The following is a 23,342-nucleotide window of genomic DNA, read 5'->3' as shown; positions in this document are numbered from 1 at the left end:
ATGTGTAGTTTATGGTGTCGCTGTTTTATTAAGTTCAGGCACAGAGTTTTACCTCATAATACACTATGCCACTCTGCTCACACGCACCCACCCCCACACACCTACCCACTAACCCACACACCCACACCCACCCACCAACCCACACACTCACACAAGTCAGTGTCAGCTTTGGCCACATGACTTTATTACAATACATTTTTTGTTAAAACATGACATCATAAACCTCAATAGAATTTTAAAAGAGAACCTTATTTCTCCGCTGTGCTCTATCCCTTTAATTCTGATATTACTTACTGTCTCATTACAGTTATTAATCATAATGTAGATGACACAACCAATGCCTGGTGATAGGCTATCACCCATCCATCATATTTACACTAAGAGCCCTTATCATGAACTCATTATTCAGAACTATATTCCCTCACTAAGTGTTTTTTACAGAGTGTGTTCATGTACTTGGAAATGGTATTTACACGTCTTTGGTGTAGTGGACAGAAAGAGACAGACAGAGACAGAGACAGACAGACAGACAGACAGAGACAGACAGACAGACAGACAGACAGACAGACAGAGACAGACAGAAAGAGACAGACAGAGACAGACAGACAGACAGACAGACAGACAGACAGACAGACAGACAGACAGAGACAGACAGAAAGAGACAGACAGAGACAGAGACAGACAGACAGACAGACAGACAGACACAGACAGACAGAGACAGACAGAAAGAGACAGTCAGAGACAGACAGACAGCCAGAGACAGACAGACAGACAGCCAGAAAGAGACAGCCAGAGACAGAGACTTAAGGCGTGGCAGTTTATATAAGATACAACTCTGTTCCAACATTTTAGAGATGCATCTTTCCTTCCTTCCTTCCTTCCTTCCTTCCTTCCTTCCTTCCTTCCTTCCTTCCTTCCTTCCTCTAAGTGGAAGGAAAGCTCATAACAATGTCTGGAACAGACCAAATGGAATGGCATCAAACCAGTGATGTAAAGTACTTAAGCCTCTGGCCTGGCAGGCTCACTAAACACAAATGCTTCATCTGTATGTATGAGTGTTGGAGTGTGTCCCTGGCTACCCGTCAATAAAAAAAAAAATATATAAAATTATGCAGTCTGGTTTGCTTAATATGAGGAATTTGAAATGGTTTATACTTCTACTTTTGATACTTAAGTATATTTTAGCAATTACATTTTACTTTTAAAACCAAATACTTTTAGACTTTTACTCAAGTAGTATTTTACTGGGTGACTTTCACTTTTACTTGAGTTATTTCCTATTAAGGTATCTTTACTTTTACAAAAGTTGTTTAATTGAATACTTTTCCCACCACTGCATCAAATACACACCCCTGTGTTAGATGTGTTTCATACAATTCCACTGATTCCACTCCAGTCATTACAACAAAAGCCCATCCTCCCCAATTAAGGTGCCACCAACCTCCTGTGCTCTGTCTCTTTAATTCTGATATTACGACTGTCTCATTACAGTTATTAATCATAATGTAGATGACACAACCAATGCCTGGTGATAGGCTATCACCCATCACTTGTTACAGTATTAACAACAAGCCTGTTTTATCTAACTACAATATTTACACTAAGAGCCCTTATCATGAACTCGTTATTCAGAACTATATTCCCTCACTAAGTGTTTTTTACAGAGTGTGTTCATGTACTTGGAAATGGTATTTACACGTCTTTGGTGTAGTGGACAGACAGACAGACAGACAGACAGACAGACAGACAGACAGACAGACAGACAGACAGACAGACAGACAGACAGACAGACAGACAGACAGACAGAGTCTTAAGGCGTGTCAGTTTGAATGCTCTTATATAAGATACAGCTCTGCTCCAACATTTTAGATACTTCCTTCCTTCCTTCCTTCCTTCCTTCCTTCCTTCCTTCCTTCCTACCTACCTTCTTTACCATCCTTCCTCAAAGTGATGTCTGACCTAACTACACTGGATAGGTGAAGATTTTGTGGTGGAAATATCACTCAGACCCAATCCAACTCTCTAAGGCCAGACCCAATCCAACTCTCTAAGGCCAGACCCAATCCAACTCTCTAAGGCCAGACCCAATCCAACCCTCTAAGGCCAGACCCAATCAAACTCTCTAAGGCCATACCCAATCCAACTCTCCAAGGCCAGACCTAATCCAACTCTCCAAGGCCAGACGCAATCCAACTCTCCAAGGCCAGAGCCAATCCAACTCTCCAAGGTCAGACCCAATCCAACCCTCTAAGGTCAGACCCAATCCAACCCTCTAAGGTCAGACCCAATCCAGCTCTCTAAGGTCAGACCCAATCCAACTCTCTAAGGTCAGACCCAATCCAACTCTCTAAGGTCAGACCAGGAAGTAAAGGAACTGAAGGATGGATGTTTTCAAGGAACCTGTATTCACACAGGGCTGAAACAAAACAGTATTGATGTCAACTTGTCATCTAAAGTACTGCTGATTAATTAATAAAATACTTTTTGTAAAGACCTCTCTCTCTTTCTTACTGACTGTCGGTCTGTCTTGTTCCAGCTCCTTCAATCTGTATTTTTCCTCTCTCCCTCTGTCTCCCTCTCTCTCCCTCTCTCTCACCCTCTCTCTCTGTCTCCCTCTCTCTCTCCCTCTCTGTCTCTCTTTCCCTCTCCCCCCCTCTCTCCCTCTCTCTCTGTCTCTCTCCCCCCCCCTCTCTATCTCTCTCTCTCTCTCTGTCTATCTATCTCTCTCTCTCTATCTCTCTCTCTATCTATCTCTCTCTCTCTCTCACCCTCTCTCTCTCTCCCTCCCTCTCTCTCCTTCTCTCTCTCTCCTTCTCTCTCTCTCTATCTCCTTCTCTCTCTCTCCCTCTCTCTCTCTCTCTCTCTCTCTCTCTCCCTCTCTCTCCTCTGTCTACTTCAGAGACGGGTTAATAATAGTGCTGAGTTTGGTGAGTGACGTGGCGCTGTGTAAACCCACAGACATACTTTCAGCATTACCAGTTTACACACACACACACACACTGGGAGTTTGCAGGTCTGTACAGGCATGGTTTATGGCTGGGCATGTTTTCAGTTGCTTTCCTGCAGTAAAACATGAACACACTCTCTCTCTCTCTCACTCCAGGTGTTTGATGAAGGGTTGCAGTGAATTAGTGAAGAGTTGTCCCATAGAATCCATATAAGGCAACATAACCAACCAGAGAAGACCAGCTTTGGCACACATATGGGTACAGTTTCAACTTGTGTTTTTTGTAGTCCGTTTTTTAAAAGATTTAGAACTGTGTCTGACTGTATCCAGGAAGACTGCAGTCTGATGACAAAGCTATCTACTGTTGTTGTGTTTTGTGTTCTCTCTCTCTTTCGGGGGTTCTGATGATGCGTTTGCCACATCTGTTGGTGAACTGGGAATGGTGTGTGTGTTTGGGAGCCCTCCTCGCACACTAAGCTTCCAGTCAATAGCTTCCTCAGCCATCTTTAGTTATCCCAGGTTATTCCCCATCTGCAGAACAACAGGAACAACAGTGAGTGGAATACAATTTGACTCCCTCTCTCACCCCCTTTCCCTTCCTCATCCCCATCCACCCCCACTCTCACCCCCTTTCCCTTCCTCATCCCCATCCACCCCTCTCTCTCATTATCCCCCATTCCCTTCCTCATCCCCTTCCACCCCTCTCATCCTCCTCCTTTCCCCTCCTCATTTTCTATCCACCCCTCTCTCATCCCCCTCACACCCCCTTTCCCTTCGTCATCCCCCTCCACCCCCCTTCCTCATCCCCCTCCACCCCCCTCTCTCATCCCCCTCACACCCCCTTTCCCTTCGTCATCCCCCTCCACCCCCCTTCCTCATCCCCCTCCACCCCCCTCTCTCATCCTCCCCCTTTCTCTTCCTCACCCCACTCCACCCCCCTCTCTTATCCTCCCCCCCTCCACCCCCCTCTCTTATCCTCCCCCCCCTTCCACCCCCCTCTCTCATCCTCCCCCTTTCCCTTCCTCCCCCCCTCCACCCCCCTCTCTCATCCTCCCCCTTTCCCTTCCTCCCCCCCCTCCACCCCCCTCTCTCATCCTCCCCCTTTCTCTTCCTCACCCCACTCCACCCCCCTCTCTTATCCTCCCCCCCCTCCACCCCCCTCTCTCATCCTCCCCCTTTCCCTTCCTCCCCCCCCCTCCACCCCCCTCTCTCATCCTCCCCCTTTCTCTTCCTCACCCCACTCCACCCCCCTCTCTCATCCTCCCCCTTTCTCTTCCTCACCCCACTCCACCCCCCTCTCTTATCCTCCCCCCCCTCCACCCCCCTCTCTCATCCTCCCCCTTTCTCTTCCTCACCCCACTCCACCCCCCTCTCTTATCCTCCCCCCCTCCACCCCCCTCTCTCATCCTCCCCCTTTCTCTTCCTCACCCCACTCCACCCCCCTCTCTTATCCTCCCCCCCTCCACCCCCCTCTCTCATCCTCCCCCTTTCGCTTCCTCACCCCACTCCACCCCCCTCTCTCATCCTCCCCCTTATCCTTATCAAACTATCTGTAAAACAATACAAATAATTTTGTGTAACATCTTTCAATAGCAACATCAACTCCTCAACTCAACTCCTTACACCTCTCTACACTCCATATAGCCTCCCTCTCCCCCCCTCTCCTCTTCCTTCATTCAGACCTCCTGTCTACTACAGTAGAGTACCTCAAAACGGCTGTAGACCTTCTTCTCCTTCCTCATGCTCTCCATCCTCTTCAGAAGGCTGTCTCTCTCCTGAGGGTTGCCCTGGGGCCTTAGGATGCGGTTCCTCCCAAGCAACGGATTCCTCTCCAACCCTCCTTTCTCTCCTGCCATGTCTACCTCCTTCTCCCCTCCGGCCTCCTCTCCTCCTCCTCCTCTCTCCAGACGGTTCTTCTGGCTATTGGCAGAAATCTGTTCCAGGATGACCTTGGTGTCATCTCTCAGGTTGCTACTGAACAGAACCGAGCCGCTGGAGGTCTGGTATCGAGACGGACCTGTCATTTTGTGATTGTCTGAGGAAGTCACGTAGTCTGTGGCTTTAGCGTCGGCAGTAGACGAGGAGCCTAGGCGTGAAGCTGCGGCCCCAGACTCCTCGGAGCTCTCCACCACAGTTCTCATCGTCTTGTTGTCTCCGCTGGACGCCGATGTCACACCCCCGGAGCTCTTCTTGTCCTTGGGTCCCAGGAAGCCTTTGTATTAAAGAATGAACGAATGAACAAATTTACTCATTAATAAATTCAAATCTTAATTGCTCTGAAGGGAATTTGTTTTATAGATCATTAGCACAGCAATTAAAAAATAAAGGATGACAGGCAGACAGACAGACAGACAGACAGACAGACCAGACCAGACAGACAGACAGACAGACCAGACAGACAGACAGACAGACAGACCAGACCAGACCAGACCAGACCAGACAGACAGACAGACAGACAGTACAACATACCTTTGAGTTTCTGGGTCTGCTTCTTCAGGAAGTCCAGGGGCTTGGTGTCGACCTTGCCTTCCCCTCCCAGGGTGTTGAGGGAGGTGCTGGAGCCCAGGTTCTTTCCCTCCTTGGACTCAGCGCGAGACATACTGGACAAGCTTTGGGAGCGAGATTTCTTCAGCTCGCTCTTCTCCGCGTCCGTGGCATCTGTTGTTAGCGTTTCCTCATCGCAGGAGACGCGGCGAGGGTGGGAGCTCTTGAACGGCTTCAGAGAAGAGAAAGGCTTCAGAATCTTACTGGGCTCCTTGTCTTTCCTCTGTGACTCTGAGCTGCTGTCTTTCCTCTGTGACTCTGAGCTGCTGTCTTTCCTCTGTGACTCCGAGCTGCTGTCTTTCCTCTGTGACTCCGAGCTGCTCTCTTTCCTCTGGACTGTGGTAGAAGGCTCAAAGGTTTTGAATCTTGAGGTGATGGACAGTTTGCGTGTTCGCTCTAGTGTGGCTGAGACTTGTGGTTTCATCGGGGCAGGCTCTGGAGCAATCACAGAGAAAGAGGGGACTTTGGGGGCTGAGATGGTGGTGGGGGAAGGGTTGGGGGTGGAGGAAGTGGTGGTGGTTGACGAAGTGGTGGTGGACGAAGTGGTGGTGGAGGAGGAGGTGGTGGGGGAAGAGGTGGTGGTGGAGGAGGAGGTGTTGGTGGTAGAGGAGGAGGAGGGGGTGGGGGAAGAGGTGGTGGTGGAGGAGGAGGGGGTGGGGGAAGAGGTGGTGGTAGAGGAGGAGGAGGAGGGGGAAGAGGTGGTGATGGAGAAGGAGGAGGTGGTGGTAGAGGAGGAGGAGGGGGAAGAGGTGGTGATGGAGGAGGAGGTGGTGGAAGAAGTAGTGTTTGAGAGGTCTGGTGTCTTCTGAAGTGGTCCTTTCATCGCGGCCTCTTTGGATGCGTTTCTCTTAGCAGCCAGCTCCTTGAAGTACTGCAGTCTATTGGCAGGGTCATTCATGTTCAACGGCTGGGTGGGCTCTATCGATACTGGGGCGACTATGGGGGGCATAGCCTCCTCTTTCAACACAACCTCTTTCTCTTCGTCTTTCTTCTTCTTCTCTCTCTCGTTCTCCTCTGCCTTCTTCCGCCACTCGAAGGGTTCCCGGGAAAATCTCTTCTCCAGGATCTGTTGGACGATGGAGGTGGTGTGTAGCATGTCGGATTCCTCATCCTCCTCATTGGCCACCTGCAGCAAATCAAATCAAGCTTTATTTGCATGGCACATACATTTTATGCAAGGTAGCGATACAATGTGCAACAAAAATAAACAAAAAATCCAAATCCAAATTAAATAAAACCCATCAGAGATGATCTGGAAGGTAATAAAGACCTTCATGCCCAGGCCTCCCAGGTGGGTCTCCGTCTTGGAGGAGGAGAAGATGAGGGAGGAGCGCAGCCGGGAGCTTCTCTGGAGCATCGGGTTGATCCGTGTCCGGAACGACTCGTGTTTGGAGAGCACGACCTCTCCCGAAGCCTCCCTCGACGATGGCATCTCCACATCCACCCCAACCTCCCTCCCCCCCACCTCCCTCTCTCGGTCTTTCTCTCTCGCTCTCTCCCGCTCTATGGTCCTGCTCTCGGGCAGGAAGGGCTTGCCGTACCGTGGTGGTCGGATATCCGGTCTAGGCTTGGAGGGGACATTCGGAGGCTCTCTCGCTTCAAAGCGGGATACAGACCCCTCACTGGCGTATGGGTTCCCCTCAGACTCTGGGTCTTGGAAAGCATCAGGGCCCAGAGGTTGTGGCAGCCCCTCCTCTCCTGTGTCTTCGTAGGTGCTGAGGTAGGAGTTGATCCTCCAGCTGCGGAGGCCCTGTCTGGCTTTGGGGTCCTGGTCTGCCACTGCTGGGACTGGGAACAGCTGCTTCTCTGGGGGGTTGGGATGGGTGGGGGAGGACTGGCAGACGTAGGGCTGGCCCACCGTCGGCCTCTTGTGGTCGCTGCCACCTCCGTACCTGGAGAGGTGAGAGGGGGTTACTTTAGTTTAGCCACATTTCTTCTGATATGGTTGAGACAACATTTTGACCTAAACTCTGTGTGTGTGTCACTAAACGCTTCATAAAATAACTGTAGTGGGAGCATTCAACAGTGAAAATACATTAGTTATCATTCCTCAGTCCAGTGGACCCTCCAGACCACATACCTCCCCCCTGCCGGTGGTGGTCCCGGGTTGTGTTTCAGGTCCTGAGAGGAGAGGTAGTCTCTGCCGTAGTCCTCTGGACCAGGAGGTTCCTCATGAGGGTAGCCTGAGTCAGAGTACTGGTCCAGCGCTGGTCTGTTCCTCAGCCTGTCGTAGTGTCCATGGCCTGACCCATGGCCTCCCAGCCCTGAGCCTAGCCCTGAGCCCAGCCCTGAGCCCAGCCCTGAGCCCAGCCCCGGCATTAACCCAGGTCCCTCACCACCCTGGTAGTAGTGGCTGGACTGGCTCTGCTCCCTGGAATATAGAAATAGTCATAAATCATCATCATCATAACCCACCCAACATGCTTTACATGTCAGATTATTTTATTAAAGATTATAACATGCTTTACATATCAGATTATTTTATTAAAGATTATATCATGATTTACATGTGACAGATTATAAATAGGGCCAGAGTTTTGCCTGATTTGATCACAATATTTATTCCAACTGACAAAGACAACATAAACAAACTAACCAACTAGTGAACTAACTAACGAACTAACTATCAAACTAACTAATGAACTAACTATCAAACTAACAAACAAACTAATTAACTAACTATCAAACTAACAAACTAACTAATGAACTAACTATCAAACTAACAAACTAACTAAGGAACTAACAAACTAATGAACTAACTATCAAACTAACAAACTAACTAATTAACTAACTATCAAACTAACAAACTAACTAATGAACTAACTATCAAACTAACTAATGAACTAACTATCAAACTAAAACTAACTAAGGAACTAACTATCAAACTAACTAATGAACTAACTATCAAACTAACTAAGGAACTAACAATCAAACTAACAAACTAACTAAGGAACTAACTATCAAACTAACAAACTAACTAAGGAACTATCAAATGAACTAATGAACTAACTTTCAAACTAACAAACTAACGAACTAACTTTCAAACTAACAAACTAACGAACTAAATATCAAACTAAAAAACTAACTAATGAACTAACTATCAAACTAACAAACTAACTAATGAACTAACTATCAAACTAGCAAACTAACTAATGAACTAACTATCAAACTAACAAACTAACTAATGAACTAACTATCAAACAAACTAACTACTGAACTAACTATCAAACTAACAAACTAACTAATGAACTAACTATCAAACTAACAAATAACTAATGAACTAACTAAGGAACTAATTATCAAACTAACTAAGGAACTAACTATCAAACTAACTAATGAACTAACTATCAAACGAACAAACTAACTAATGAACTAACTATCAAACTAACAAACTAACTAATGAACTAACTATCAAACTAACAAACAAACTAATGAACTAACTAAGGAACTAACTATCAAACTAACAAACTAACTAATGAACTAACTATCAAACTAACTAAGGAACTAACTATCAAACTAACAAACTAACTAATGAGCTAACTATCAAACTAACAAACCAACTAATGAACTAACTATCAAACTAACTAAGGAACTAACTATCAAACTAACAAACTAACTAAGGAACTAACTATCAAACTAACTAAGGAACTAACTATCAAACTAACTAAGGAACTAACTATCAAACTAACAAACTAACTAAGGAACTATCAAATGAACTAATGAACTAACTTTCAAACTAACAAACTAACTAATGAACTAACTATCAAACTAACTAAGGAACTAACTATCAAACTAACAAACTAACTAAGGAACTAACTATCAAACTAACTAAGGAACTAACTATCAAACTAACTAAGGAACTAACTATCAAACTAACAAACTAACTAAGGAACTATCAAATGAACTAATGAACTAACTTTCAAACTAACAAACTAACTAATGAACTAAATATCAAACTAACAAACTAACTAATGAACTAACTATCAAACTAACAAACTAACTAATGAACTAACTATCAAACTAGCAAACTAACTAATGAACTAACTATCAAACTAACAAACTAACTAATGAACTAACTATCAAACTAACAAACTAACTAATGAACTAACTAAGGAACTAATTATCAAACTAACAAACTAACTAAGGAACTAACTATCAAACTAACTAATGAACTAACTATCAAACGAACAAACTAACTAATGAACTAACTATCAAACTAACAAACTAACTAATGAACTAACTATCAAACTAACAAACTAACTAATGAACTAACTATCAAACTAACTAAGGAACTAACTATCAAACTAACAAACTAACTAATGAGCTAACTATCAAACTAACAAACCAACTAATGAACTAACTATCAAACTAACTAAGGAACTAACTATCAAACTAACAAACTAACTAAGGAACTAACTATCAAACTAACTAAGGAACTAACTATCAAACTAACTAAGGAACTAACTATCAAACTAACAAACTAACTATCAAACTAACAAACTAACTAAGGAACTAACTATCAAACTAACAAACTAACTAAGGAACTATCAAATGAACTAATGAACTAACTTTCAAACTAACAAACTAACTAATGAACTAACTATCAAACTAACAAACTAACTAATGAACTAACTATCAAACTATCAAACTAACTAATGAACGAACTATCAAACTAACAAACTAACTAATGAACTAACTATCAAACTAACAAACTAACTACTGAACTAACTATCAAACTAACAAACTAACTAATGAACTAACTATCAAACTAACAAACTAACTAAGGAACTAACTATCAAACTAACTAAGGAACTAACTATCAAACTAACAAACTAACTAATGAACTAACTATCAAACTAACAAACTAACTAATGAACTAACTAAGGAACTAATTATCAAACTAACAAACTAACTAAGGAACTAACTATCAAACTAACTAATGAACTAACTATCAAACAAACAAACTAACTAATGAACTAACTATCAAACTAACAAACTAACTAATGAACTAACTATCAAACTAACAAACTAACTAGTGAACTAACTATCAAACTAACTATCAAACTAACAAACTAACTAATGAACTAACTATCAAACTATCAAACTAACTAATGAACTAAATATCAAACTAACAAACTAACTAATGAACTAACTAATGAGCTAACTATCAAACTAACAAACCAACTAATGAACTAACTATCAAACTAACTAAGGAACTAACTATCAAACTAACAAACCAACTAATGAACTAACTATCAAACTAACTAAGGAACTAACTATCAAACTAACAAACTAACTAAGGAACTAACAAGTACCTGTGGTGGTAGTGCTGCTCTGTCTCCTCCTGGTTGTTGATGACTCTGTGCTTCATGTATTGTCTGGACGAGGAGTAGCTCTCCTGGGTTCCCTCTGCGTTGCTTTGGCCCTTATAGTCACTGGCACTTATCTCCATCTGCCTGGGACCACCGGTAACACATACAAACACTTTGATACGGGAACAGTACAAACATACACTTTAATATACTAAGTTACAGTCGCTAGTGAAAGTCTACACACCCCTGGCACAGTTTTCATATTTTACCTCTTTAAAATAACATTTTACATTGGATTAAATTAAATCTTCCCAAGTATGAACTCTGGGTGTGAAGACATAAGTAATCAAGAAATCTTAGCTTTTTAATATTCAATTAGAAACATTTTCTATAATTTTCATTCACTTTGAAAATGTAGAGTAGGTTGTGTAGATCTGCAGAAAAATATAACATTGAATACATTTTTAGATTTAATTTTTAAGGCATCAAAATGTGAAGATGGTGCAAGTAGACTTTTATGATTGACTTTTCAATTCACAGTGAAATATAGGGAATAGGGGATAGGGGATAGGGAATAGGGGATAGGGGATAGGGAATAGGGGATAGGGAATAGCATGACATTGCAGACGTAACCTTCATGTGATAGAGAGTTCTACATTAAATCTAGTTCTACATTAAATCAAGTTCTACATTAAATCTAGTTCTACATTAAATCGAGTTCTACATTAAATCTAGTTCTACATTAAATTTAGTTCTACATTAAATCTAGTTCTACATTAAATCGAGTTCTACATTAAATCGAGTTCTACATTAAATCTAGTTCTACATTAAATTGAGTTCTACATTAAATCTAGTTCTACATTAAATTTAGTTCTACATTAAATCGAGTTCTACATTAAATCGAGTTCTACATTAAATCGAGTTCTACATTAAATCGAGTTCTACATTAAATCTAGTTCTACATTAAATTGAGTTCTACATTAAATCTAGTTCTACATTAAATCGAGTTCTACATTAAATCGAGTTCTACATTAAATCTAGTTCTACATTAAATCTAGTTCTACATTAAATGTCACGACTCCCGCCGAGGGTGGCTCCCCTGCCTGTTCGGGCGGCGCTCGGTGGTCGTCGTCACCGGCCTACTAGCCGCCACCGATCCCATTTCCCTTGTCTGTTGGTTTAGTCTTATTAGTTGCACCTGTTTCTTTAGTGTTTCTTGATTTCTGGTCTGTCAGCCTGTTTGGTCCGCTGGGGTTTGTAAGGGATTATTTGGTGTTCACTGTCGGTGTTGGATGTATTTTCTCTCCGGATCGTTTTGCCCTGTGTGTTTGGGCGGGTCAGTGTTTCTGTGCCCTCTGTGCTTGGGCGGGTCAGTGTTTCTGTGCCCTCTGTGTTTGGGAGGGTCAGTGTTTCTGCGCCCTGTGTTTGGGCGGGTCAGTGTTTCTGTGCCCTGTGTTTGGCGGGTCAGTGTTTCTGTGCCCTGTGTTTGGGCGGGTCAGTGTTTCTGTGCCCTGTGTTTGGGCGGGTCAGTGTTTCTGTGCCCTGTGTTTGGGAGGGTCAGTGTTTCTGCGCCCTGTGTTTGGGCGGGTCAGTGTTTCTGCGCCCTGTGTTTGGGAGGGTCAGTGTTTCTGCGCCCTGTGTTTGGGCGGGTCAGTGTTTCTGTGCCCTGTGTTTGGGCGGGTCAGTGTTTCTGTGCCCTGTGTTTGGGCGGGTCAGTGTTTCTGTGCCCTGTGTTTGGGCGGGTCAGTGTTTCTGTGCCCTGTGTTTGGGCGGGTCAGTGTTTCTGCGCCCTGTGTTTGGGCGGGTCAGTGTTTCTGTGCCCTGTGTTTGGGCGGGTCAGTGTTTCTGTGCCCTGTGTTTGGGCGGGTCAGTGTTTCTGTGCCCTGTGTTTGGGCGGGTCAGTGTTTCTGCGCCCTGTGTTTGGGCGGGTCAGTGTTTCTGCGCCCTGTGCTTGGGCGGGTCAGTGTTTCTGCGCCCTGTGTGTTTGGGAGGGTCAGTGTTTCTGCGCCCTGTGTTTGGCGTGACCGTTTTTTGTGCCGGAGAAAATAAATAGTCTATTATTGAACCCTCTGCTCTCTGCGACCTGACTCCTACAATAAATCTGTTTTTTAAATAATACATCTATGTGCACCATCCCACCTGGAGACCATGGAGCGACCCTGCTCCAGGAAGGACTGCTGTATCCTGAACTGCTGCGACGCTGCAAACGTCCCAAGATTCAGTCCTCCTCCGGATTCTATGGCATGTCGGAACAGGTCATCCCTACGGAATGCAGAACGCTCAGTTTCTCCTCCTCCTCCGAAGGGGTAGCCCGTAAGTTCCGGGGTGTGTCGTTGAAAACCCAGAGGGTGTCGAAGGGGCCCCTTCATGCCGAACTGGTTGCCGTAGTAACTGCTGCTGCTGCTGCTGTCAGAGGAGACGGGCACTAGGGCGTGGTCTACGGTGAGAGGCTGTGATTGGGCGAACAGGATGCGGAACTCCTCGTCAAAGGTGGTGACTAGTTCTCCCAGGAAGAGATGAGCGATGCAGCGATGCAGCTTCTCATAGGACCACATGAAACTACAGGAAACAGGAAATGACACGTTAGCTTCTACACTAAAGAGGTATCTGATATGGGTTCTATATTTCTATGCTCACCTGTAGTTTCCGCTGAGCACGGCCCTGCAGTCAGCCAATAGGAAGCGGTCTTTCACCTGTCCTTTAAATGACTTCCCTGTCCGACAGAAATACGTCATCCCCGCCACAGTCCGCACACGCATCATCTGTACACACACACACACACACACACACACACGAGCACACACACGCACACACACACGAACACACACACGAACCACACACGAACACATACACACGAGCACACATACACACACACACACACACACGAGCACACACACACACACACACACACACACGAGCAAACACACACACACACACGCACACACACACGAACACACACACGAGCACACATACACACACACAAACACACACACGCACACACACACACGAACACATACACACGAGCACACATACACACACACACACACACACGAGCACACACACACACCCACAAAAGTTATTCAGAGTCACAAAGGTTTAATGTCTTTAATAAATGGTGTTGTTCTGTAGTGGGTTCTAAGCGTAATCCAACCAGTTTAGCCGCTCTGTTGACATTTATGTAACCAGGCTCAGGTCTTGTCCCACTCAGTCAGACGTCATGTCGTAGCACAGTAGGTAAAATATATATTACATTACCGCTATGAGGCAGTGGCCTGTTTGCCAGTCAACACAAAAACACTGACATTCTGTCTTTAAGACTGTAGGCAGAGTTTATCAAACCATTTTAACTACTGCCATTCCTGCACACCCAGAATGTCTTCAGGAACATGGGATTCTATGGGGAAACGTGAGTCACCCTGCCTGAAATAGTTCAACTAGGGGAAACATTGAGACTCACATGGACAAGGTCTAGGTTGATCTTGCAGTTAGTCACCATGGAGACGAAGTGATGGGCGTTCTGTTCGTCCAATAGGATGTAGACGGGGACGTGACGCGCCGTGGCATCCAGCAAATCAGCAAACAGATCCACATCTGTAAACATGTCCATCACCACGGCAATCACCTAGCAAAGCCCAATCAGAGACATGGAAATATCACATTAGCCAATTAAAAACAGAGGTCACAGGAGGTTGGTGGCACATTAATTGGGGAGGATAGGCTCGTGGTAACGGCTGGAGTGGAATTAGTGGAATGGTATCAAATACATCAAACACTTGGTTTCCATGGTTTCCAGGTGTTTGATGCCATTTCATTTTCTCCCTTCCAGCCATTACTACGAGCCGTCCTCCCCTCACCAGCCTCCACTGCATTAGGTCTAGGTTTATTTAGCAACGTTGTATAGGAAAAATACAGAAAGTGTGATACCATTTAAAAGCAACTTATGCCTGTCCTTTATAATACCGTATGGAGTCACACCGTCTTGTACACTAGCTCACACTCACAGATAGAAGGGAGGACAGTGAGAGAGACGTGGTCAGCCAGACTAACAGGCTTGGCCACTTTTGACATTTAGACACACACACACACACACACACACACACACACACACACACACACACACACACACACACACACACACTGAAACATAATTGTTTTCTATAGGAGGTTGAGCTGAGTGCAAGTCATTCATCTTCAGGGACAGGGCGTGGAGGAGCACAGCAGAGCTGGGGCAGACTGACTGGCTGACTGGCTGGCTGACTGACTGACTGACTGGCAGACTGACTGACTGACTGGCTGATTTACTGACTGACTTGCTGACTGGCTGGCTGACTGACTGGCAGACTGACTGACTGACTGACTGGATGATTTACTGACAGACTGGCTGATTTACTGACTGACTGGCAGACTGACTGACTGACTGACTGACAGGCTGATTTACTGACAGACTGGCTGACTGACTGGCTGACTGGCTGGCTGATTTACTGACTGACTTGCTGACTGGCTGGCTGACTGACTGGCAGACTGACTGACTGACTGACTGGCTGATTTACTGACAGACTGGCTGACTGACTGGCTGACTGACTTTATGACAACACCGTCCATAGTTCTACTTGACAGATAATCACTATCATAGCTCTATATGCAACACTGGATCTCTGTCTGAGAGATAGTGACTGAGATAAGCCCTGATAAGAACAGAACAGATATTCCGAGGGAATGCTATCGGGATGAGGGTATACTGACTGTCTCATTACAGGGATGAGGGTATACTGACTGTCTCAATACAGGGATGAGGGTGTACTGACGGTCTTATTACAGGGATGAGGGTATACTAACTGTCTCATTACAGGGATGAGGGTGTACTGACTGTCTCATTACAGGGACGAGGGTATACTGACTGTCTCATTACAGGGATGAGGGTATACTGACTGTCTCAATACAGGGATGAGGGTGTACTGACGGTCTTATTACAGGGATGAGGGTATACTAACTGTCTCATTACAGGGATGAGGGTGTACTGACTGTCTCATTACAGGGACGAGGGTATACTGACTGTCTCATTACAGGGATGAGGGTGTACTGACTGTCTCATTACAGGGATGAAGGTGTACTGACTGTCTCATTACAGGGATGAGGGTATACTGACCGTCTCATTACAGGGATGAGGGTATACTGACTGTCTCATTACAGGGATGAGGGTATACTGACTGTCTCATTACAGGGATGAGGGTATACTGACTGTCTCATTACAGGGATGAGGGTATACTGACCGTCTCATTACAGGGATGAGGGTATACTGACTGTCTCATTACAGGGATGAGGGTATACTGACTGTCTCATTACAGGGATGAGGGTATACTGACTGTCTCATTACAGGGATGAGGGTATACTGACTGTCTCATTACAGGGATGAGGGTATACTGACCGTCTCATTACAGGGATGAGGGTATACTGACTGCTGGAACACACACTTCCACTTTACACCACATAGACCTGAACAGCTTTGTGTATACGCCTGAACAGCTTAGTGTGTGTGAGTGTGTGAGTGTGTGTGTGTGTGCGTGTGAGTGTGCATGAGTGAGTGAGTGTGTGTGTGTCTGTGTGTGAGTGTGTACAGCCCTTCTCTTACATGTTGTGCGTTCTTGATGAGCCTCCTGGCCTGCTCCTTGATGCTGGGCATGTCGGGGTCGCTGGGGTTGACCAGGGTCGTGACCTCTGTGGGGCCGATGAAGCTGTGTGCCTGGAGGGGCCAGCCCAGGTCCAACCCCGGGGCCGCCGTGTCAGAGTGCAACGGCCAGTAGGTGTCAGACGAGCCGTCTGCGTCTGCCTGGGGAAAACATGAGCTGTTAGTGAACTATATTTACACAATGACAACAGGTAAATATGGATATATTATGTAAAGCTAGATTAAGTAACACACATTACAGCATTCTGCACATGGAAACTGTACACTGTAACCCTACCTTGACACTTAAAAGCATCGAGTGGTTAGCATCATATATGTATATGTGTATATATATATATATATATATATATATATACGATATTATACAATGCCTCTATTTTAGTGACATAAATGAATGAATAATTAATTGTCAGACTCTGTCAGGAATGAGGTGAGACTCCATTATACTAGGACATCTTCACGTAGCTCAGGCTTTCAGAAGACCTTCTCATTTCAATAACAGTATCAGTCTTTCAGAAGACCTTCTCATATCAATAACAGTATCAGTCTTTCAGAAGACCTTCTCATATCAATAACAGTATGATCATAATAAGCAGTACCTCATGGTAAGACAGCTCTGGTACGTTGGAGGCCTGGCTGGGTGTCTGGACGGTGGTCTTGATGTGTTCCATCTCCGGTTGACAAAGGAAGTCCACCACGTCTGCTTTCTGAAGGAACTCATAGTAACCCTGGAGAGAACACAGACTGAGTTATTACACACACACTGGGTTATTATTACACACACTGAGTTATTACACACACACACACTGGGTTATTATTACACACACCAGGTTATTACACACACTACACACACACTGGGTTATTACACACACACTGGGTTATTATTACACACACACTGGGTTATTATTACACACACACACTGGGTTATTATTACACACACACTGGGTTATTATTACACACACACTGGGTTATTATTACACACACACACTGGGTTATTATTACACACACACTGGGTTATTATTACACACACTGGGTTATTATTACACACACACTGGGTTATTACACACACACTGGGTTATTATCACACACACACTGGGTTATTACACACACACTGGGCTATTACACACACACTGGGTTATTATTACACACACTGAGTTATTACACACACACTGGGTTATTATTACACACACGCTGGGTTATTACACACACACTGGGTTATTACACACACACTGGGTCATTATTACACACACTCACTGGGTTATTATTACACACACAGAGTTATTACACACACACACTGGGTTATTATCACACACGCACCGGGTTATTACACACACACTGGGTTATTACACACACACTGGGTTATTATTACACACACAATGGGTTATTACACACACACTGGGTTATTACACACACACTGGGTTATTATTACACACACACTGGGTTATTATTACATACACACTGGGTTATTACTACACACACACTGGGTTATTATTACACACACTGGGTTATTATTACACACACACTGGGTTATTATTACACACACACTGGGTTATTATTACACACACACTGGGTTATTATTACACACACACACTGGGTTATTACACACACACTGGGGTATTACACACACACTGGGTTATTACACACACCGGGTTATTACACACACACTGGGTTATTACACACACACTGGGTTATTATTACACACACTGAGTTATTACAAACACACACTGGGTTATTATCACACACGCACCGGGTTATTACACACACACAGGGTTATTATTACACACACACAATGGGTTATTACACACACACTGGGTTATTATTACACACACACTGGGTTATTATCACACACACACTGGGTTATTACACACACACAGGGCTATTACACACACACTGGGTTATTATTACACACACTGAGTTATTACACACACACTGGGTTATTATTACACACACGCTGGGTTATTACACACACACTGGGTTATTACACACACACTGGGTCATTATTACACACACTCACTGGGTTATTTTTACACACACTGAGTTATTACACACACACACTGGGTTATTATCACACACGCACCGGGTTATTACACACACACACTGGGTTATTACACACACACTGGGTTATTATTACACACACACAATGGGTTATTACACACACACTGGGTTATTACACACACTGGGTTATTATTACACACACTGAGTTATTACACACACTGGGTTATTACACACACACTGGGTTATTATTACACACACACTGAGTTATTACACACACTGAGTTATTACACACACCGAGTAATTACACACACACTGAGTTATTACACACACACTGAGTTATTACACACACACACTGGGTTATTATTACACACACCGGGTTATTATTACACACACTACACACTGGGTTATTATTACACACACACTGAGTTATTACACACACTGAGTTATTACACACACACTGAGTTATTACACACACTGAGTAATTACACAAACACTGAGTTATTACACACACACTGAGTTATTACACACACTGAGTTATTACACACACACTGGGTTATTATTACACACACTGAGTTATTACACACACACTGGGTTATTATTACACACACCGGGTTATTATACACACTGAGTTATTACACACACACTGAGATATTACACACACATTGAGATATTACACACACTGAGTTATTATTACACACACACTGGGTTATTATTACACACACTGGGTTATTATTACACACACACTGGGTTATTATTACACACACTGAGTTATTACACACACACTGGGTTATTATTACACACACACTGGGTTATTATTACACACACTGAGTTATTACACACACACTGGGTTATTATTACACACACCGGGTTATTACACACACTGAGTTATTACACACACACTGAGATATTACACACACACTGAGTTATTACACACACATTGAGATATTACACACACACAGAGTTATTACACACACTGAGTAATTACACACACACTGAGTTATTACACACACACTGAGTTATTACACACACTGAGTTATTACACACACACTGAGTTATTACACACACTGAGTTATTACACACGCACTGGGTTATTATTACACACACCGGGTTATTATTACACACACTGAGTTATTACACACACACTGGGTTATTATTACACACACCGGGTTATTATTACACACACACTGGGTTATTATTACACACACCGGGTTATTACACACACTGAGTTATTACACACACACTGAGATATTACACACACACTGAGTTATTACACACACATTGAGATATTACACACACACTGAGTTATTACACACACTGAGTAATTACACACACACTGAGTTATTACACACACACTGAGTTATTACACACTCACTGAGTTATTACACACACACTGAGTTATTACACACACTGAGTTATTACACACACACTGAGTTATTACACACACTGAGTAATTACACAAACACTGAGTTATTACACACACACTGAGTTATTACACACACTAAGTTATTACACACACACTGGGTTATTATTACACACACCGGGTTATTATTACACACACCGGGTTATTACACACACTGAATTATTACACACACACTGAGATATTACACACACACTGAGTTATTACACACACACTGGGTTATTATTACACACACACTGGGTTATTATTACACACACTGAGTTATTATTACACACACTGGGTTATTATTACACACACCGAGTTATTACACACACATTGAGATATTACACACACACTGAGTTATTACACACACTGAGTAATTACACACACACTGAGTTATTACACACACACCGAGTTATTACACACACTGAGTTATTACACACACGCTGAGTTATTACACACACGCCGAGTTATTACACACACACAGAGTTATTACACACACACTGAGTTATTACACACACTGAGTTATTACACACACACTGAGTTATTACACACACACTGAGTTATTACACACACACCGGGTTATTACACACACACTGGGTTATTATTACACACACTGAGTTATTACACACACCGAGTTATTACACATACTGGGTTATTACACACACTGAGTTATTATTACACACACTGAGTTATTATTACACACACCGAGTTATTACACACACACTGAGTTATTATTACACACACTGAGTTATTATTCCACACACTGAGTTATTACACACACACACTGGGTTATTATTCCACACACCGAGTTATTACACACACACTGGGTTATTATTACACACACCGGGTTATTACACACACTGAGTTATTACACACACACACTGAGATATTACACACACACTGAGTTATTACACACACATTGAGATATTACACACACACTGAGTGATTACACACACTGAGTTATTACACACACACACTGAGTTATTACACACACACTGAGTTATTACACACACACAGAGTTATTAAACACACACTGGGTTATTACACACACTGAGTTATTACACACACACTGAGTTATTACACACGCTGAGTTATTACACACACTGAGTTATTACACACACACTGGGTTATTACACACTGTGTTATTATTACACACACTGAGTTATTACACACACTGAGTTATTACACACACTGAGTTATTACACATACTGGGTTATTATTACACACACTGAGTTATTACACACACACACACACTGAGTTATTACACACACACAGGGTTATTATTACACACTGAGTTATTATTACACACACTGAGTTATTATTACACACACAGCGTTATTACACACGCACACTGAGTTATTACACACACTGATTTATTACACACACACACTGAGTTATTACACACACTGAGTTATTACACACACACACACAGAGTTATTACACACGCACACTGAGTTATCACACACACACACACTGAGTTATTATTACACACTGAGTTATTATTACACACACAGAGTTATTACACACATTGAGTTATCGCACACACATTGAGCTATCACACACACACAAAGAGTCATTACACACACAAACACTGATTTATCAGACACTCAATTTGAGACAGATTTGAGACACAATTTCAGACACTCAATCACACACACACACAGACACACACACACACACACACACACACACACACACACACACACACACACACACACACACACACACACACACACACACACACACACAGTCCCACACAAACACTCCTACTATACCTGTAGGTCTGTCTCCACCAGAGCATCAATGGCGAGACGGTATTCTTCTCTGTAGTGGGGGGGCAGGAAGTTAGGGTCCAGGGGGTTGTCCCCGAAGTCCGAACTCTGGGATCTGTGGGCCATGATAGGGTCGGGGCTAGGGTAAAGGGGGTAGGATAAAGGGGCTAGGGTAAAGGGGCTAGGGTGAAGGGGCTAGGGTAAAGGGGTTAGAGGCTAGGGTACAGGGGTTAGGGTACAGGGGTTAGGGGCTAGGGTACAGGGGTTAGGGGCTAGGGTACAAGGGTTAGGGGCTAGGGTAAAGGGGTTAGAGGCTGGGGTACAGGGGTTAGGGTACAGGGGTTGGGGGCTAGGGTACAGGGGTTAGGGGCTAGGGTACAGGGGTTAGGGGCTAGGGTACAGGGGTTAGGGGCTAGGGTACAGGGGTTAGGGGCTAGGGTACAGGGGTTAGGGTAAAGGGACAAACCTGTGGGAGAAATATAGATGCAATATTGTTACTTTATTTAGTAAGGTTCCTCTATTAATACAAGAATCTCCTCAGCCAAGATGTTGGAACAGAGCAAACACACCCTGCTGCCTCGTGTATAGAAACACTCTATCAACAGTCACAACACATACAACGCATTCAGAAACTATTCAGACCCCTCGACTTTTTCCACATTTTGTTACATTACAGCCTTATTCTAAAATGGATTAAAATAAAAAATTGTCCTGATCAATTTACACACAATAACCCATAATGACAAAACTAAAACAGTTTTTTTTATACATTTTTGCAAATGTATAAAAAATAAAAAATAAACTGAAATGCCTTATTTACATTAAGTTTTCAGACCATTTGCTATGAGACTTGAAATCGAGCTCAGGTACATCCTGTTTCCATTGACCATCCTTGAGATGTTTCTATAACTTAATTGGAGTCCACCTGTAGTAAATTCAATTGATTGGACATGATTTGGAAAGGTACACACCTGTCTATATAAGGTCCCACAGTTGACAGTGCACGTCAGAACAAAAACCAAGCCATGATGTCGAAGGAATTGTTCGTAGAACTCCGAGACACAATAGTGTCGAGGCAGAGATCTGGGGAAGGGTACCAAAACATTTCTGCAGCATTGAAGGTCCCCAAGAACACAGTGGCCTCCATCATTCTTAAATGGAAGAAGTTTGGAACCACCAAGACTCTTCCTTGAGCTGGCCGCTCAGCCAAACTGTGCAATTAGGGGAGAAGGGCCTTGGTGACCAAGAACCCGATGGTCACTCTGACAGAGCTCCAGAGTTCCTCTGTGGAGATGGGAGAACCTTCCAGAAGGACAACCATCTCTGCAGCACTCCACCAATCAGGCCTTTATGGTAGAGTGGCCAGACGGATGCCACTCCTCAGTAAAAGGCACATGACAGCTCGCTTGGAGTTTTCAGAAAACCTGACAGAGCTTGAGAGGATCTGCAGAGAATAATGGGAGAAACTCCCTAAATACAGGTGTGCCATGATTATAGTGTCATACCCAAGAAGACTCAATGCTGTAATCGCTGCCAAAGGTGCTTCAACAAAGTACTGAGTAAAGGTGTCTGAATACTGACGTAAATGTGATATTTCCGATTTTTTGTTTTTATAAATTTGCAAACATTTCTAAAAACCTGTTTTTGCTTTGTCATTGTGGGGTATTGTGTGTAGATTGATGAGGGG

General features: G+C 43.7%; 1 protein-coding gene across 1 annotated transcript in view; it reads right to left on the bottom strand.

Moving 5' to 3' along the window:
- Nucleotides 1–861: 861 nt before the first annotated feature.
- LOC110489372 (scaffolding CK1 anchoring protein H-B) overlaps nucleotides 862–23,342 on the bottom strand; it is a 39,733-nt gene continuing 17,252 nt past the window's right edge. Inside the window, exons 2-13 of the mRNA XM_090227531.1 lie at nucleotides 21,659–22,121; nucleotides 17,089–17,217; nucleotides 16,433–16,630; nucleotides 14,261–14,425; nucleotides 13,441–13,565; nucleotides 12,943–13,362; nucleotides 10,807–10,947; nucleotides 7,572–7,862; nucleotides 6,762–7,383; nucleotides 5,417–6,617; nucleotides 4,654–5,159; nucleotides 862–3,478 (exon numbers count right to left, since the gene is read on the bottom strand). Coding sequence (XP_090083657.1) covers nucleotides 3,458–3,478; nucleotides 4,654–5,159; nucleotides 5,417–6,617; nucleotides 6,762–7,383; nucleotides 7,572–7,862; nucleotides 10,807–10,947; nucleotides 12,943–13,362; nucleotides 13,441–13,565; nucleotides 14,261–14,425; nucleotides 16,433–16,630; nucleotides 17,089–17,217; nucleotides 21,659–21,781 — 3,942 coding nt within the window. The 5' untranslated portion in view covers nucleotides 21,782–22,121 and the 3' untranslated portion in view covers nucleotides 862–3,457. The remainder of the gene's footprint in view (nucleotides 3,479–4,653; nucleotides 5,160–5,416; nucleotides 6,618–6,761; nucleotides 7,384–7,571; nucleotides 7,863–10,806; nucleotides 10,948–12,942; nucleotides 13,363–13,440; nucleotides 13,566–14,260; nucleotides 14,426–16,432; nucleotides 16,631–17,088; nucleotides 17,218–21,658; nucleotides 22,122–23,342) is intronic.

Source organism: Oncorhynchus mykiss, chromosome 30 (genome assembly GCF_057628025.1).
Source record: "Oncorhynchus mykiss isolate SJ-2025 chromosome 30, ASM5762802v1, whole genome shotgun sequence".
Classification (NCBI taxonomy): Eukaryota; Metazoa; Chordata; class Actinopteri; order Salmoniformes; family Salmonidae; genus Oncorhynchus; species Oncorhynchus mykiss.
This window is presented reverse-complemented; position numbering and strand designations above follow the sequence as displayed.